Source organism: Panthera onca, chromosome D2 (genome assembly GCF_046562875.1).
Source record: "Panthera onca isolate mPanOnc1 chromosome D2, mPanOnc1 haplotype 2, whole genome shotgun sequence".
Taxonomy (NCBI): domain Eukaryota; kingdom Metazoa; phylum Chordata; class Mammalia; order Carnivora; family Felidae; genus Panthera; species Panthera onca.
In genome coordinates, this window is record NC_138349.1 from 52,186,829 (window position 1) to 52,206,111 (window position 19,283).

Consider the following 19,283-nt stretch of genomic DNA (forward strand, 5'->3'; position numbering starts at 1 on the left):
TATTTTTTAGGTTTATATATATGAGAGAGAGAGAGAGCAGGGGAGGGGCAGAAAGAGAGGGAGAGAGAATCCCACACAGGCTCCACACCATCAGTGCAGAGCTTCACGTGGGGCTGGAACTCATGAACCGAGAGATCATGACTTGAGCCAAAATCAAGAGTTGCTGCTTAACCAACTGAGCCACCCAGGCGTCCCAATAGAATGTGCTGGGTTTTTTCTTTAAAAGAAAAAAAAAAGGAAAAGAATGGTACAAACTCCAATTCCCTTTCCCCTACCACTGAAGAAGTTCAACCTGCCAGTTTCAAAACTACAGGTTTATTCCACCAACAAATGTTGTTGGCTACCTTTTCATGTCAGCTTCCCAGATAGATTATTAATTTCCTATGGGCACAGATCCTGTTTTATTGACCTAAATTCAACTAGTATTTCAGCATTATGTACCAGTTACTGAACCAGCAAGGGTAGAATACTTTCATATCTGGCCTTTGATACAACCTAGGAGATAGGCATTTTTTTGGTCTCCATTTTACACATAAAGTTAAGAGGAGCTGGAAGAAAAGACCTAACTTAAACAGCAGCAGAGATGCGACTCATGCCCAGGCCCTCAGAGTCTAAATCCAGTACCTTTTCTATTCCATCAAGCAGCCTCTAGGGTCTGTCCTGGATTATTCCTTCCCAGAGTTCTCAAGAGACTAGCTGGGGCCACCACTAGAGAGGCTACAATTAGTAGTAATCATGAAGACAAGTTCAGTCATGGATCAAGTTCATATGGTCTATGACAATGCTTAGTGTTCTAATGACACCATGGTTCTAAGCTACTGAGCTACCCCCAACAGCTGTTTTCCCTTCTTTTCCTGTTAATCATTATTTCCAAAGCTGACCGGCCAAGATGATGGCATCTTCCTAACATAATCTACAATTAAACCAAAACCAACCAGACAAAAGCTTTAATCTGTCCAAGAATAATTAGCAATTTGCTTCTCTTTTCTCCCTCTCAACTTAACCTACAATTATTCTATACCTTCAGGAAGATCACTTTTCTTCTCTAGTTTACACAAAAGAAAGGGGAAAGAGCAAATGGCTTATCTAAAAGACAATTAGGAATCAGTAAATGCCCGGGACTAGATACCATATTAAGATTTAAAGTTGCTGGGCCCAATCATTCACAAAAATAAAAACTTACTGTATAAAAAATAGACCAGCTGCATTAGGAATGCAAGACACTCAAAGAAATGACTGCAATCCAACTTTCAAATGTTTTATTTTTAGTGTTTTTAAACATTTTAATACAACAAAGATATAAAATAATATATATTAGTTAAATCTGGATTTAATTTAGAATCAAGATATTTACTTATATACAATACTGTGCTTCAAGGTATGGCTAACACAGGAACGTTCACATCTTCAAGTAATACTAGTTTCTCTGTGGATAGAGTGACATTTAGGTAGTGTTCTTAAAACAAAACATGCCCACTTTAGCCCACTTTAGTTTAGCAAACTAATTTTGCTTCCCCCGCTCAGTACCAGTTTCCACTTCCTTTGTTCCATTTCAGGAATACTTCAATTGTCCTAATAATCCATAGATTCTCTCAAAAAAATTATTAAAATTAAGCATTTTTAAGATGACTAACTAATAAGCCAGTAGTTTATACTGAAACAGACCTGAAATAACAACAAAATTATCATAGTATTCCTTCTCCCTCCACATCAGGCACAAAACATCCTTATGCTTAAACATGGAGTACACTGAATAAAAAGTCCATTGGCTAATTTAGGGTAGAACATATTCTAAAAACCAACCTTACCAGTAGCTGAATTATGGCTTATAGATTTCATAGATATTTTTATTGAACTTGATGCAAAATAATAGGCCACATTTAAGTTACTTGAAATTGGTGGCATTCACTGGGTGTGAGGGGTAGGTGAGAGGGGAGACCAAAACCTACTTTCATAGTAATTTCAGTCATTCAGAGCTTCTCAAACACAGAGAGGGAAAAATCCTCAACCTCTTTCCTTTCTCACTTGTCATGTGAAGCAGTCTGACTTTTGATGTTACTAACAAGTCACCTCTGCAGAGGTAAGGGGGTAATTCAGGCTACACTTTTACAAGTGTACACCATCTTAACCACCAAGTAAAGATGGCATTAAAACTGACATGCTTTGTTGGCTTTGAAACTATCTAAATGAAACCAATCCTGCTTAAGAAAGCTATTGGACTATTCTAAAAGAGAACTTGTCTCAAATGCCTGAATACCTTAAAGAACTGACACATGACTATTACTATAATTACTTTTTTTAAGGGATAACTTAGGTCTACAAAGACTATCAAAGAAGTAAATTTATTAGATCACAGAGTTTAAAACAAGAATATGGTTAACGTTCTCAAGCATTTTAGAACAAGAATCCTTAAAAAATGTTTACTATAAAACTAATGATGAAATTGCCTTTTGCTGAATACACTGAAAGCAGGTTAGTGTTCTGAATATGACTTTGAAATATAAATAACACTCTCCAAACAGATGTCTCTAAAACAGACTTTCATATAAGCTATAAAAGGATTTGGCTCCTCAGTTCTCCATTTACAAATTGTAAGATTTTTGAAATTCTAAGTAACAACACTCAGGCAGGTACAGGGTAAGAAAGAGCCACTTGTGGTGTGTGTAAATCATTACACAATCAGCAGGTCTTTTAGTCAACAGGTGTTTTGTTGTGAACAGTCCACATTTCTTCAGCTGACTGGTTCTAAGATTACGTTCATTGCTTTCTGATTACGAAAAAAATACTTAATCAGATATGGAAGTTGTATTTTTACCCCAGCAATTCTGACCACAGAGAGTTATGGAAAGGATAGGCATTTGAGAATTTTGCAGCAAAGCCAAAAAAGGTTTCTCCCAAATTATTCAGTAATAACAATAAATGTGCCTTCTTCAAAATCTCCTACTCTCTACTAACTTCAATTACCCTTCAGTTAACAATGTCCTGCATGGACTTCAAAAAAGAAAAAAAGACAAAAAAGGCTACACTGTCCTCAGGAACATAGAGAAATGCATTGAGGACTTTCAATATAACCTCCAGTTTGCATTCCCCAAACCAAAACCATCTTGGTTCCTTCTATACTGAACTTTCAGTATTTTATAAGCTTTCACAAGCCTGCAACTGAAGTCAGAGCAAAAAAATATATAGATCTAAGGCATGTAGCTTCTCCACCTAGCCACATTCATACCCAAAATGTGAATATAAATACCACCTTTCCAATGGTTTAGATTTTAACAAGAAAAAAAAAAATACAAAGACAAAATCTGGAGAGTTTCTGGACAAAACAAAACAAAAAACACAACTGTAATATAGGTTTCATATTAAAAAAAGAAATGGAAAAGAATTTTGTGTCCAAGTTTTCCAAGAAAGAGACTTGGAGATGATGAATTTATGTAAACACTGCCTTGTATTAGTTATAAATTATAAATCTAGCTTACCTTTTCCTCAAATCAGATATGATAAATGCAAAGCTGAAAACTTATTTTACAATCCTCATTGCAGTCTGCTGTTAGGCACTCTGCAAAGTTAGTTACAATTTTTTTTTTTTCTTCTATTTTGTTCTAGAATAGAATCCATATAAAGGAAAGAAGACTGATGTTAGGAAATTTATCATTAAGTAGCTATCTAACATTCTTGAATTAATGTTGCCACAGATTTTCTTCAAACATTTTTCCAAAAGCTAACATTAAGTCCCTCCCTAGTTAAAATACAGTCTTGCTCTGTCACTTGGAAAGAATGCTAGTTACACATAATTTGACCTCGAGTCATAGGAAACATCCTTCACCTTTCATGATTATGCAGTTTCCTTACATGAAATGTTGGCATTTTTGTCCCTAGCATGTAAAACAATCAACAATTTAAGATATAAGATTCTAAAGTGTGAGTTTTAAAATCATAATAAAATTTGAATTGCCTTGTGTCATTTCTCAGGTGAGAAATAAGATATAATGTTCAGAGTAGACTCAAATTGGGGTAATTCAGCACTGGCTGAAACTTGTTTGCGTAATATTCCTTTCCTGCTCACTCCCTTCAAGCTCCTCTGTACCTTATACAGGGGTGGGAATAGGACTCAAAATGCAAAAATAAAATATTTCACCCACATGACAAGCAGATTTCAGCTAAGTGGCCTAATTTTAGACCTCAATATGTCAGCACTTTTTCTAACTCCTTGTTTTAAAATGGAATGTAAAAACTACACACTTAATTTTCCAAGTGGCTAAGCTCAATCAGTTGGGGCTCAAATTCCAATTCCATAACCATTCTACTGTCATAACTATTAAAATCATTAAAAGCAAAGTGACAAATGTTATCACAGGGCTCAGATTACTTACGGTACTAAATTTCTAGTGTAAACAGTAACTAAGTTATATCACTTCCTGACTGCCAAATTAAGACAAAATAGAAAGAATGTATGTACACAATTGTATTTAAAAATGAAAAACAACAAAACCTTTTTATATCCAAATATATTTGAGACTGTTTACTTCTGATGGCCAAGAATGACAAATATTAAACCAAATAATTGTATAATGCCTGCAACCTGTTATCATTTCTTTTCAGAAATAGAAAAAATATTCTTTGCATGCAAACCTCCCTACTTAAAGACATCAGAACTTTATCTAACATTTGGTAAAACACTCCACTATTTTACTCATTAAATAACATCATTAAATAGCATAAAATTGGGTTGTCATAAGTCTAACTAACAACTACAGCACAAAGTTGTTCCAGGTACCTACCTCACTAAAATTAAGCCAATTTGATTTTTATGGATGCAGCCACTTTTCCCTCAAAAATACTGACTGATGGTCATACTGAGTCCTCAGAACAAAATAGGAACTGCATCTTGTGTTTTATCTTTGGTGAAAAATGCCAGTACCATATTTGTACTCAGTTACCTCGTGGATAGCCCCTTTCATTTTCTTCTTGTTTCAGGCATCCTGGTATGTTCAGTATACTTTTCTTAAAGATGGTTCAGGAGGCAAAAATTATTTGTTAGTAATACAGATTACTTTCTAGAGTTGCAATTTTCACGAATACAGAGATCAGTTCAAAGAACAAATACTGCTCACTTGGTAGGGGTTTTTCCCTTGAAGATATTAAGGAGCTTAAAAAAAATTATTTCTTGACTAGAGTCCTAATGAAATTACAAACAAAAAAACAAACAAACAAAACCACTTTCAACCAGCAAATTGCTTAAGTTCAACAAGCCAGTACTCAACAGGTAAAGGTAACAATCTGACTTCAATCACAACATTAAGTTTGTTGAAAAAGAAGGGTCAGGAAACATCTACTTAAACTTAAGCTTTCTATTCAAACAGATATGTAAGGACTCTTGATTGTTCTTTCTTGATTTCTATAATCATAGCCTTGCTCAGAATATGAACTTTACTTTGTCAACATATAAGCCCAAAAGCAAGGCATCCAGGAACAACCTAGGGGGAGAAAGCAAAGTTACTCACTTTCGACAACTACTATATATTTAATCAAGAACCCATTACAAAGGTAGTCTTTATCCAATTAATCTTTTCATTATTGCTGGTTTTGAAAATGGCCAACAATATTCATTAGGTACTGTACCATTAACATTGCATTCAAAAAAAGAAAACATGGGAAACCAAATTCTTGCTCTCCTACTCTGCTGATATGCTCTGGTATTGGCTAGAGTATGGTAGTACAAAAAGAGTCTTGTCGTGATATAAAAGGCAATAAACACATCAATGGAATAATGTTCATGGGCAGCCAAAATGAAGAAGATTCCAAAGAGGTTGAGAACCCAGGATAAAGTGTGCAAGAAATTCCAGCTTCTTGGTGTATCTGGGAAAAGGACAGAAACATCATTTCAAAACCACATTCCTTCCAGTGCTCCTAAGTCATGTGTTTCTTAGATCAGTCTGTTCCTTTCATTCTTTACAGAACTTGACACCCTTCCCACAGCCTCCTCTGCGGCCAGTTATCTAATATGCATGGAAGCATTAAAGAGATACTTACATTCAGTGACAAAGAAATTCAGCATAGTTAGGACGACTGTGTGGCCACTGAACATGTAATCTCCGCAAGTGTGAACACCAGTTAGGGTCATACCAAAGCCACTCCAAATGGCAAAGGCCCGGCGCAGTTTCTCCCATACACTGCCATATACCTATAAAGAAAGCTACAGATTAGAGAGGTAGGGGCTTCTGAACATCTACTCCCATTGAAATTCAAATGCTGAGTGACTTAGAAATAAGATCTAAACAAAAGCAACCAGACTCCCAGTCTAATTCCAGACATCAAAAAAGAGTGGTCAGAAATATTCTGGTAATTACATGAAATCAATGTAATTCAAATTTCTCTACTAGAAGTTCCTTTACAGTGAAAAGGTCACTATTACACAAAATATTTCCAAGTTTTAATCCAATAATACAGTAGTATTTGCTGGCTGTTCTTGTCAACAAGAAATAGGCTATGACAGTGACAATGGCTACCATTCAATGTCTATTCATTTTCCCCTTCTTAACTGGTAACAGAAGTTCAAACACTGCATTTCCTAGCCTCCCTTACAGGCTTGGTGTGGTTATGTGACTAAGTTTTATACAAATAAGATGTAAGTGGAATTGTAAAAGATTTCTGGGAAGGCTAATTATGAAGGAAGGAGACAACAACTATACAGGAGAGCAGAAAGACAGAAGAATCATGAGTTGTGGTTAATTAAGTCCATACAATTACACATGACCTACTTTCAGATTTCTCTTATGAGAGAGAATAAACCATTTGTTTATTAAACCATGCCACCTTGAATTTCCTGTTATTTAAAGCCAAATCTAATCCCAACTCCCACACATAAGCTTAAAAAAGCAATCCATTTTGAGGAAGAGTTTGAGTAAAGGTCACTTTTTTTTTAAAGGCATTTAACACATAATAACAGTACAAAAAATTGCTAGAATTTAGTGTGCATTTACTATGTGTAAGGTATACTGCTAAGTGCCTTATGTGTTACTGTATTTAATTTCCACAACAATCCTATGAAATGATTCAATTGTGCAGATGAGGAAACTGGCTTACAGAGGTCACACAGTTAGTAAGTAACACAACGAGGATGTGAATCTTTGTTCACATGTGAATCCAGGAAGACCAATTCTAAAGTCCTAAGTCTTAGAATGCCACTCTACTTGCTAGATGGGGTGCTGCCCAATTCATCAATCATTTAATAAAGTCAGTTAGATTAAAAAAAAAAAAAAAAAAAAAAAAGACAGGGCAGGACAAGAAGAGGAATTTATTATTAGACAAAAGGAAAGAGAAGTTACTAAAATACACATGGTTTGGTTCCTCTAAGCCCTCTAAGAAGAACAGCGTTGGAGATAGTACTCTTGTAAGAGTAAGAAATTAGGCAGTGAAGCACAGAGACTGCTAGGAAAATGTATCTCAGCCAGGGACAGGAAAAAAATGATGCCAGTCAAAAGAAAGCAATTATTTCTCAGTTACTCAAGTCTCCCTATCCCTTCCAATTTTAAATGTCCCAAATATTCTTCCAGAAAAATAAAAATTAAAACATAACAGACTAAGATGCCTTGATGAGACAAGGTACAAAAATCTGCTTTAAGTAGTTCTTTCCTTAGGGTGGGTCCATTGCTGCATTTCAAAAACAGGCAGGTTCTTGGTTCTGTCCCTAAACCTCCTACTTCTGGGAATGAGATTTCAAGCAATTACTTTATTTCAATGAAAATGCCCTATGGAGTTCACTGTAAGGGACTTGATTGCTAGTTACTATCACCTTAACCTTCTATTTTTAACAACTGCAACAAATAATACAGGTCAATAAGTAGGTTATATTATAATTTAAAGCAATTAACAGTATTTAGGGCAAATTTGAATAGAAATGTCCACATATAACTAACTGATAATGAAAAACAGTCATTAGAGACAGAAAAAGGGTTATCCATACTATAGAGGAACGGTACCTAATTTATTTTTGTAGTACATGTTGTAGCGCTATGTACATATATTATTCTCTTTAGTGGCTGACCCAACAATTAAATCCCTCAGCTACAGGAAATTCTCTTTTCAGTGTAATAAGCTTATATATTTCTTTTTAAAAATCTCTTCTAATCAATTACCATACTATTTGGGGGAAATTGTTCTATCCCTATTTCATACCATGTACAGAAACAAATTCAGAAGAGTAAAGATTTAAATAGAAAACATAAGACCGTAGAAGTCTCATATCATTATCTTTCATTAATCAGAATGACAATGACTCTAAAAGTTGATAATAAGTAGTGCTGGCATGAGAGTGGGAAAACTGATATGCATACAGTGTAGGTAGTAGTGAAAAATTTGTCTTTTCTGGTAAACATTTGAGCAATATCATCACTATTTTTAATGTTCATGTTCTTTGAGGTCATAATTCCACTTCCAGGAATTTATTTTAAGTAGATGCTTAAATAAGTGAAAATACATAAATGCACCAGGATGTTTACAAAGGCACTGTTTATAAAGAGTAAGATTTGGAAACAACATAAATGTGTATCATTTGGAAACTGGTAAATCATATAATGGGACACTGCAGCTATTAAAAAAATGAGGTATAACCATATGCATTTCTTTAGAAAAAAGTAATTAACATTAAATAAAACATAAGTTAAAAGAACAATATCTGCAATATAATCTCATCTTTTATTTAAAAAGTATCTATTATATAAACTTATGTGAATGTGTAAGCATGCTTAAAAATAGTCTATGTGGCTATATATCCAACTGTTAAAAGTATTATTTATGGGACGGGTGAAAGAGGAAATTATGTGAGCTTTTACTTTTTTTTTTTTTAATGTTTATTTTTGAGAGAGAGAGAGCGAGCCCGATGCAGGGCTTTAACTCATGAATCGTGAGATCATGACCTGAGCTGAAGTCTTTTTAACCAATTGAGCCCCATGTGAGCTTTCACTTTTCAATTTATATATTTTTAGAAAAATAAAACATTTCCTTTACACGAAATCCTAAGTGTCATATTAACCTTTCCCCCTTGCTTACTGGTCAGTGTCCTAATACCTAGAGAAAGTTTTGTTACCCTTCAGCTCAGGGCTGTATTTTTAGTTCTTGATCTCCTTTGGCTGCTTAATCTTCCCTTGCTGGCATTTCAGCTATTTACATTGCAATAGAAGACCTGACAATTATGTTTTACACTTTACAAAGAATATTAAAATAACAACAAAGCTGTTAACACATACATTTGAATATTAGATAATACATAACTAAAGCATGGAAGTTTATAATAGTAGGATAATAAATTCTTTTGTCCAAATTTAATGAGTCTCAAAGGCCAATTTTGTATAGTATAGGTGATTTTCAGGTTTTTAAAATTTTTTGTTATCTGGGTTTTGTTGTTGTTCCCATCTGCATAATCTCTCCTCTCTCAATTTAATCAAAAGAGAAGATATGTCTACAATATAGCAAAACAAGCTACAAAGTTTAAAACAAAAACAATAAATCAGCCATTATTTAGTACACCCCAGGAAAGAGTAAAGTTTAAAATAGAGTTTAGAATGCTTTAAATGGAATATGGTCAAACTGCAAAACTTTTAAAAAAGGAGTGATGAGGACAATGAAGGGACCAGAGTCATGTCGTATGAGGAACTAACGATGATCAGGATAGTGGGAAAGAGAAAATGACAATTGAAAGAAACTTGTTTTCTTTTCTTTCTGTGTTTGTTTATTTTTGAGAGAAAGAGAGAGAGAGAGTACGAGCAGGGGAGGAGGGGCAAAGAGAGAGGGAGACACAGAATCCGAAGCAGGCCCCAGGCTCTGAGCTGTCAGCACAGAGCTCAATGTGGGGCTTGAATCCACGAGCCGTGAGATCATGACCTGAGCCAAAGTCGGACACTCAACCGACTGAGCCACCCAGGCGCCCCAAAAGGAACTTGCTTTCTATAGCTTCACGGCACAGAACCAGTTTCAATGGACTGATGTAACAGGGAGGTAGATTTTGGCTTAAGATTACTACCAAATTATTTCTAGAAATCTATAGAGATCTATAGATCTAGAAATCTATAGAGATTTCTTACAGATATTGAAAATACTTAAAAGCACATTTTACTATTAAAAGCAAAATCTTAGCCCTATTACATATATGGTGCCATCAACCCACCAAGAACAAAAGGAAAGAATGATGAAGAGGTAGCAGGCTACCTTTCCAGTACACTGCAGGTGCTGTCCTGGCACGGAGAGGGAGGTCACAAACATGGTAAAGCAGCGAAGCAAGAACACAGTACCCATCAGACTACAGAGCCTTCGAAGAAGTATTGACCTGTGAACAGAGTGACCAAAAAAGAGAGAAAGATCAGAAGAAGGCAAACCAAAAAACTCCAGGCATCAAGTGTTTACTTAAAGGAAGAACAGACAGGAAAACCACTAGAACTAGACTCTTTGAAGAGGACAGAAATTTTAGAGAATTCTTCAATCTAAAGCATCATTGTCTAATAGAACTTTCCGCAATGATGAAAATGCTCTATAACCGCACTAATAAGGTATCTACATGTGGCTCCTGAGTACTTGAAATGTGACTAGTACAACCAAGGAACTGAATTTTAATTTTATTTCATTTTCATTAATTTAAATAGCCAGATGTGGCTAGTACCTGCCATGTTAGACAGTGCAGACCTAAGAGCATCATTTCATTGATAAGAAAATATGGCTAAGAGAAGGTAAAGGAGCTAGTGAGAAAGAAGTAAAACTAGTACCTAGCCGATTCTTAGCTTAATGTTAGCCCTGTTATTCATCTATCGCTCATAAATTATTTATTTTATGAGAGGTAAAACTAAACACATGATTCTGGGGAATTTTTTGCTGATTAATAACACCGTAAATTGGTTACTGATAGTAGCTATTTAATAAACATTCTCTAACTTCTCCTAAGTTAAACGTAAGGTATAAAATACTAAGTCTTTTGGGGTGCCTGGGTGGCTCAGTTGGTTAAGTGTCTGATTTTGGCTCAGGTCATGATCTCATAGTTGATGAGTTCAAGCCCCGCCTCCGGCTCTGTGCTGACAGCTCAGAGCCTAAAGCCTGCTTCAGATCTGTGGCTCCCTCTCTCTCTGCCTGTCCCCCACTTGTGCTCTGTCTCTCTCTCTCAAAAATAAACATAAAAAATTTTTTTAAATACTGTTTTTTTTAATACCAAGTTTTATATTAAGTAAACCTAAAATTTTGAACTGCATTGTAATATCACTTGTACTGTCATATTATTTTCTTAAATGCCTTAAACCAAAACAGACTATAAGATTCTTAAAAACAGGAATTATGCTTTACACATTTTTGAAATGCTCTTCCCACCCTCAAAAAAGCATTGAACACAGGTTAAGACATCTCAAATTTTAGTGTGTACACCTGGGATGGAGCTTAGGCATCTACATCTTAACAAGAAGCCTGGTGAGTCTAATGAAAGTAGTACAAAGACCACATTTTGAGAAACACTTTCTTTGACAAATTAAACGTCAAAACTTACATTTAACTGGCCACTGCTATGCTTTGCTAAATCTACCAGTTTCCTGTTTTGAAGAGTGGATAAATTCAAATTCACCGGGTCTTGTGAGTCAGAGTTAAATCAGAGAGCACCAGTGATATACATGTTCTTAAATCACCTCTGGTTTTAAGCAATTCAGAGTTAAAAATATTGCTGGAAAATGGGAAAGAATGAAGCACAATACAGCCTGAGAGTGTGACAACAATAGCAATCATCAACCTTTCTTTTCACCTTCAAAGCGATGCAATAACTGCTGCTTAGGAACTGAAGCCCATCAGCGGTTTACCTCAAGCACTTCCTGGTGAGGAGAACCAATCAAAAATTCAAGAAACTGTCCCTATTTCTCATCAATGTCCAAAAGACAACAGATAGCAGATCCACAAACTTTAGAGTTCTTTAACATTTTTCTTCACTATGCCTTTTTACTTAAATCAAGTAATTTCCTCTCACTAAAGTAGGAAAGAAGCCTCCCTTATACTTTTTTTTTTTAATAAAATTTTTTTTTTCCTTTATATTTCTTAGTGGAAGTGCCAAAGAAGCACTTTCCCTATTCATCAATTTCCTACACCATCTTAAGCAAACCACACTGGCTAGACAGATGTGCATGGTGTGCAAAATAATCCCTTTTCTAATGAGCCTCCTGCAAGCAGAGAACAATGTCTTCCATTCAAGCACTATCCTTGTCCAAAGACCGTCTTTGGAGGAGTTTCTATCCTTCCACAAAAAGTGATATTTCCGGTTTGTTTCCAAAGAAAGTTAAAGCTAGACTGTTAGCGATTGGCTAATGGCCAAACATTGCCAACTCTGATCTTTGTGTTCAGAATACATTCAGAAGGTAACTAAATATGGAGGTATTACCTCACGGTGACTTTCTTGTTGATCAAACCCAAAACATTTTCCATAATGGCTAAAGGAAATTAACAAGGAAACTACAAAGGGAGAAACAAGGTTTGATGAACTTTATCCAAGACAGTAAAAACATTTTGTCTTTTAATGGAATAACTGAGGTACCTGTGTTTGTGGAGAAGAAGAACCAGGAGCCAAATATAGCACAAAATCATGCCACATACTTCTGTCATGGCAAAGGCCCATGGGATTCTAGGAACACTGAAATAGAAAAAAATTACATTTCATACTGACAAGAAGTGCATGTATGTGACACCTTTTGCAACATGATACTCTTCAAAATTTATTTCTATAACTTTTACCTCTTTTAGGAGAGGATATTTAAAGAACCTGGGGGAAAGATCTGTTTCATCAAATATCTCATTTATCAAAACTTCTTTGCTGTTTTTGATTCCCAATTAATGGTTCTCTGTGAAGAGGTGACAATCCTTTTCTCCCCCTGCCCCCCCCCCCCCCCCCCATAGAATGGTAGACCTGGATACGAAACTGCCCACAAACATCAATGGGAAAGGGTTCGCCTCTTGCATGATGTGCTAACTGCAGAATCCAGACAATTGGGGCTTGAACTTGACTCTTTTCTCCCTATAGTAATTTTTTTTTTTTTTTTAATTTGGTTTTGTTTTAGAGGCAGTAAATTGTTTTTACTCCTTTTTCTGCCCTCCTTTGTTTTATATCCTTGTTTTCTTCTATTGTTTCCATTGACCCCTCTTTCCTCACCAAATCCACAGCTCCTGTGGTTATTCACTGGTAAAATACATGTCACATTTCCTAATTTAAAAAGAAAGAGAAAGGGGCACCTGGCTGGCTCAGTTAGTAGAGCATGTGACTCTTGATCTTGAGGTTTAAGTTTGATCCCCATGTTGGGTATAGAGATTACTTACAATCTTAAAAAATAAATAAATAAAAAGAGTGAAGGAGGAGAAAGAGAAGACAGAGGGGGAAAGGAGGTAAAGGTGGAAATGAATTAGTGCAAATATATCATCTCCAGGTGATCGTCTTTTTTTTTTTTTTCCATTTATTTACTTTGAGAGATTCAGAGAGCGTGAGCTATGGCGGGGTAGGGGGTAGGGTGGGGAAAGAGGGAGAGGGAGAGAGACATAAAATCCCAAGCAGACTCAACACTGCCAGCATGGAGCCTGATGCAGGGCTTGAACTCACAAATTGTGAGATCATGACCTGAACTGAAATCAAGAGTCAGGCGCTTAACCAACTAAGCCACCCAGGCACCCCTGATTGTCTTATTTTTATTCTTTGTACATTTCCACTAAAATTTCTTGTACAATGTATTAATTTTATAACTAAGGAAATAAACGTATCTTTTAAAAATAAAACATGAAATCTGAAAGGAAGGTATTAATAGTTTTATCCAACCAAACCTTATTCAGAGTAAGTGAAGAGAATACATCATCTTTAGCCAGGGATTTGTCATTTATTACCTCAAAAGATTCCTCTTATGTATTTTTAATCTATTGCTGCCTTATTTATCTCGCATTACTAGGGGAAAAGGTTATCACATATCAGAAATTTTTAAATAAAAGAAAAATTCCTTTAAAAGACTTTAACTATATAAATTTTTAAATGAACATTTAAAAATAATACATATGTATATATGTATGTGTGTATGTATATATGTGTGTGTGTGTGTGTATATATATATATATATATATATATATATATACATATATAAAACAATTTTACAATGTTTAGGATGAAAATACATTTCTGCCCCACCCCCTACCTAATTCTTGCTTCCCAGAGGCAATCACTTTCACTCTTGTGTTTTATTTAGCATTATATCTCTTAGCTGCCACAGTCCATTTTCTCTCCCCTATTCTCTACAGTTTCACAATTTTTTAAAAAACAATTTTTGGCTTTTACTTAAGTTTCTAAATACCATTTGCAGCTGAGTCAGTAGAGAACAATAATTAAATCCCTTCCTTGTAGAAATTCTTATAATTCTCTAGAGCTAAAAAAGCTTTCTTTCTTTCTTTTCTTTTCTTTTCTTTTTTTTTAGTTTGCTCTGTTTCTTATGTGCCTATCATCAATTCAGCTTCAAACTATTCTACCGATTCAATTTTTCCTTTTGGGGAAATCTCTCTTAGAGCTCTTCTTTTTTTTTTTTTTTTTTTTTTTTTTTTTCAAATTTAGTAGGTTTGGTCATGATCCCAAGGTTTGCCTTTCCCAGAATGGCATATAAATGGAATCACACAGTACGGTTGCATTTTCTAGTCTGCCTGTATGGCTCTTTTTTTGAAGTAAAACTCGACTTTCACCTTGTAAACTCCTCTTTTCTATATTAGATTCTTTGTTTCCTGAATCCAAGTACTCGTCTTTTTCAGTTTACTCTTTAGTTTTGTTTCCTCCATTCGTTTTCTGAGAAAGACAGGCTGAAGCACAAACTTGTTTTTAATGTTAGATTTATTGAGGTTTAATTTACAACCCAAAAAATTCATCCCTTTTAGCTGTGTAGTTCAATGAGGTTGACAAACGTATTTGTCAGTCATGTAACCACCGCCACTATAAAGATATAGAATATTTTCATTACTCCAAAAAGTTCCCTTGTGCCCCTCTGTAGTCAACCCCCTCTCTCACTTCTAGCTCTGGGGCAACAAGTCAACTGATTTCTGTCCTATATAGGTTTGCCTTTCTCAGAATGGCATATAAATGGAATCACACAGTATTTATCTAGATACCTTTTGTATCTGCCTATTTTCACTTAGTATAATATATTTCAGATCTACCCATATATACTGCATGTATAATTCTTTACCCTTTCTTTATCTACAATTTCCTTTCCATTCACTGGTTGATGGGTATTTCGGATATGTAATGGATATTTGGATATATTCAGTTTTGGGTGGTTTTGAATAAAGACCACATACAAGTCTTTGCATGGATATATGTTTTCAATTCTCTTAGGTAAATACTTAGAAGTGAAACTGTTAAGGGTTATGTTAAGGATATGTTTAACTTTTTAAGAGACTATCAAACAGGGGGCGCCTAGGTGGCTCAGTCGGTTTAGTGTCAGACTCTTGATTTCGGCTCAGGTCATGATCCCAAGGTCATGGGATCAAGCCCTGTGTCAGGTTCCATGCTGAGCATGGAGCCTGCTTAGGATATTCTCTCTCTCTCTCTTGCTCCTCTCCCGTTTGCATTCTCTAAAATAAAAAACAAATTATTAAAAAAACACCACAACTATCAAGCTGTTTTCAAAGCAGTTCTGTCATTTTGCATCTCTACCAGCAATGTATGAGATTATCAGTTCCTCTGAATCCTCATCAGGCGTTATCATCAATTTTTTTCATTTTAGCAATTCTAGTAGCTGTGGGATTGGAAAGTAAATATTTTGAGACTTGAAAACTTAAAAATATCCTTGGGTCTATCAGCAATTGCACTACTAGGTATTTCCAAAGGATACAAAAATGTTAATTCAAAGGGGCATATGCACCCCAATGTTTACAGCAGCGCTATCAATAGTCAAATTATGGAAAGAGCCCAAATGTCCACTGACTGATGAATGGATAATGATGTGGTGTGTGTGTGTGCATGCGTGTGTGTGTGAGATGGAATATTACTCGGTGACCAAAAAGAATGAAATCTTGCCATTTGCAACAATGTGGATGGAACTAGAGTATATTATACTAAACCAAATAGGTCAGAGAAAGACAAATAGCATGATTTCACTCGTGGAATTTAAGAAACAAAACAGATGAACATTGGGGAAGAAAGGGAAAATAAGATAAAAAACAGGGAGGCAAAGCATAAGAGACTCTACAGAGAACAAAGTGAGGGTTGCTGGAGGGGAGTAGGTGGGGGGATGGGCTAAATGGGTGAGGCTCATTAATTAGGAGGGCACTTGTTGGGATCAGCACTGGGTGTTACATGTAAGTGATGAATCACTAAATTCTACTCTGAAACCAATACTACACTATATGTTAACTAACTTGAATTTAAATTAAAAAAAAAATTAAAAACTATCCTTCGGTCTAACGTTATAACTAATTGGCAGTTTGCTTGGACTGAGAATTCTAAGTTAGATGTTATTTTGTCTCAGAAAGTTAAAGGTCTTGTCCTCTAGCTTCCACTGTTGCAAAGAATTTGATGCTATTTAGATTTCCAATCTTTTCTATGTTACTTGTTCTGTCTCTTAAGAAGCTAAATTTTAGGGGGCACCTGGGTTGCTCAGTAGGTTGGGCTTCTGACTTCAGCTCAGGTCATGATCTCACAGCTTGTGAGTTTAAGCCCTGCATCGGGCTCTGTGCTGACAGCTCGGAGCCTGGAGCCTGCTTCAGATTCTGTGCCTCCCTCTCTCTGTGTCCCTCTCCTACTTGCACTCTGTCTGTCTCTCTCTCTCTCAAAAATAAAGATTAAAAAAAATAAATTAAAAAAAAAAAGAAGTTAAATTTTAGGATCTTCAGCCTAAAATCCAGTGTTCTGAAATTTTCCATTTCTTATTCAGTGGGCCCTTTCAATCTGGAAAGTCACATCCTTTGAATTCAGGAAATTTCCTTTATTATATCCTAAATAATATCTTCCCCTTCATTTTCTCTATGTATTCTTTCTAATACCCTTATTTGTTCACTGTTGGGCCAAATGGATTGATCTTAGTTTTTCTCCTCTACTTTTCATTTTTGTTCTACATACAGGGCAATTTATCATATCTGTATCCCAATTATTCTGCTGGATTTTAAATTTCTACTTTCATTTTTAAATTTCCAAAAGCTTTTTTCCTTCTGAATTTTCCTTTTTTATAGCCTACTGTTACTGTCTCATAAAATGCAACATAACATCTCATCTGTGAGAATATGGTTTATTTTTTGAAGTGTTCTTATGCTATTTTGTGTTTCCCATGTTGCTTTTTTCTGTTTGCATTGGTCTTTTGTCCTTAAATGTCTGATCATTCTTGACCATTCATATTTGACAGTGAAGCACTAAAAAAATAATTTGAAGCTCTGTGCGCATAGATTGAGCTTCTCATGTTGTGGGTTTCATGGTAGAGTGATAAAGGGGTCTGGTTGATGAGATAGGGATATCTCCCCTACCATTGTATCTATAGTCCTTTTCTCTTGTGTAGGTTTTCCAAGGAGAGGGATCTGTTCTCCTGCTTAGATGACTGGTGCTGGGAGAGAATGGGGATAAGAAGTCTGGCTACTTAAGGAAGGGAGCTAGAAGTTTCAGTGATCAGTATGTAAATTTATAGTAATCACCTTGAACACATCTAGGTACCTTTGTTCTCATGAGTCCAGAGTCCCTCACATTTAACTACTCTGGAGACTATACCATCTATCTTCTGTTGGAATAGAGCAAGTCTAAAAGCTTTTCAACCAATTCTCCCATATTTGGCTCCTATTTGTACCTGGTTGTGACAGATACCTGGTGCCATCTGTTTAGAGAGTTTTTCTGGAGCTCTGCAACACTAACTCCCCTTTTGGACATTGCTAGCTCCGGTTCCTAATCTTATACTAGGCCCTCAACTTCCTACTTTCCAAATATTCATCATTATCACTACTTTTGCCTTCATAGGATTATAGGGTTCCCCTTCATCTCCTTTTTACTGTTATTTTAGTGGAATGTTGTGAGGAAATGTTTTTTCAAGATCTCATTATTTATTTTGATACAAAGTTATCTAAAATGCATTATACATGTGCATGCCTCTTTTTTTCTAGATAAAAATTTAACTTTGGTAATTATTACCATTACTTGGTAATAATCATGATTATGAACACTGATTATTACACTGAATATGATAATGACCTCAGGATTACTGAGAAATGAAGGTTAAGCTCCAGGCTAGTCTAGTTTTTCCATTATTTATGTTTGCTTTTTATAGTGCTTCTGGTTCTTCTGTTACTAGTATGGCTATCAGCTATCCTTTCTCACTGTTTTAAGTGGGCCTGCCTATAGAGGCATCCCTATCTCCTAATTTTCTGTTTAAGGTGTACTGAAGGTCTTGAAATTGTGTAACATAAGCTTCAGAAACAGACTTTGAAACAAAGATCAGTGTGAAAGTGTTTAGGAGTGTTCCCAAGGGAAAACCTTAGGGTAGTAAGAAAATGAGATTAGGAAGGCAAGGAAGCAGGGTAAAAGTGAGACATCAAATAAAGGCTTGTGGGGTTAACTATGGCAAGGGTAATTATGGCTCAATCCTATGGGGACTTTGGGAGACAGTGTAGGTCCGACCTAAAAGTTGTCCCAATTAGGGTGAAGAGAAATAAAATATTTATACCCTATCTCATCAGTCATTAGTTAAAGGCCGTTGCTGGAGGGATGTAAATTCCTAAGCATGTTTGCCTCTCTTTCCAAGCAGGCAAAATGTATTCAGCAGCCCAGATGCAGCTCTCCAACACAGATACATTTACTGGATGTTGGGGGCGTCCACATGCAAGAAAATGAAAAAGAGATCTGAGAGTACACAGGAAAAACACTGATAGCACCTGTTACCATTCTCCTATGAATAAAGTTTCAATGCTTAAGAGCATGAAGATTTGTAGTGGGTGGCACTATAGGGAGTTAGGCAAAATTTGGCTTCATATCCCCATTACAAACTGAAAATTACATATATGTTTACACAAAATTTTATACACAAATGTTCATAAGCAGCATTAATGGCAGCCAAAAAGTGGACACACCCAAACATTCATTAACTGATTAATGAGAAACAAAATGTAGTATATATCCATACAATGGAGTATTATTCTGTAATAAAAAGGAATGAAGCACTGATACATATTACTATATGGATGAATCTTGAAAAATTATGCTAAATGAAAGAAGCCAATCACACGCAAAAAAGGCCACATATTGTATGATTCCATTTATATGAAATGTCCAGAACAGACAA

The 19,283-nt window shown here is 35.5% G+C and overlaps 1 protein-coding gene across 5 annotated transcripts in view; it reads right to left on the reverse strand.

Moving 5' to 3' along the window:
• Positions 1-1,244: 1,244 nt before the first annotated feature.
• SAMD8 (sterile alpha motif domain containing 8) overlaps positions 1,245-19,283 on the reverse strand; it is a 51,136-nt gene continuing 33,097 nt past the window's right edge. For all 5 annotated transcript variants that reach the window (XM_060642381.3, XM_060642382.3, XM_078434431.2 and 2 more), the window contains 4 exons: positions 12,548-12,643; positions 10,204-10,321; positions 6,031-6,181; positions 1,245-5,856 (listed from right to left, as the gene is read on the reverse strand). In XM_060642381.3, coding sequence (XP_060498364.1) covers positions 5,552-5,856; positions 6,031-6,181; positions 10,204-10,321; positions 12,548-12,643 — 670 coding nt within the window. In that variant the 3' untranslated portion in view covers positions 1,245-5,551. The remainder of the gene's footprint in view (positions 5,857-6,030; positions 6,182-10,203; positions 10,322-12,547; positions 12,644-19,283) is intronic.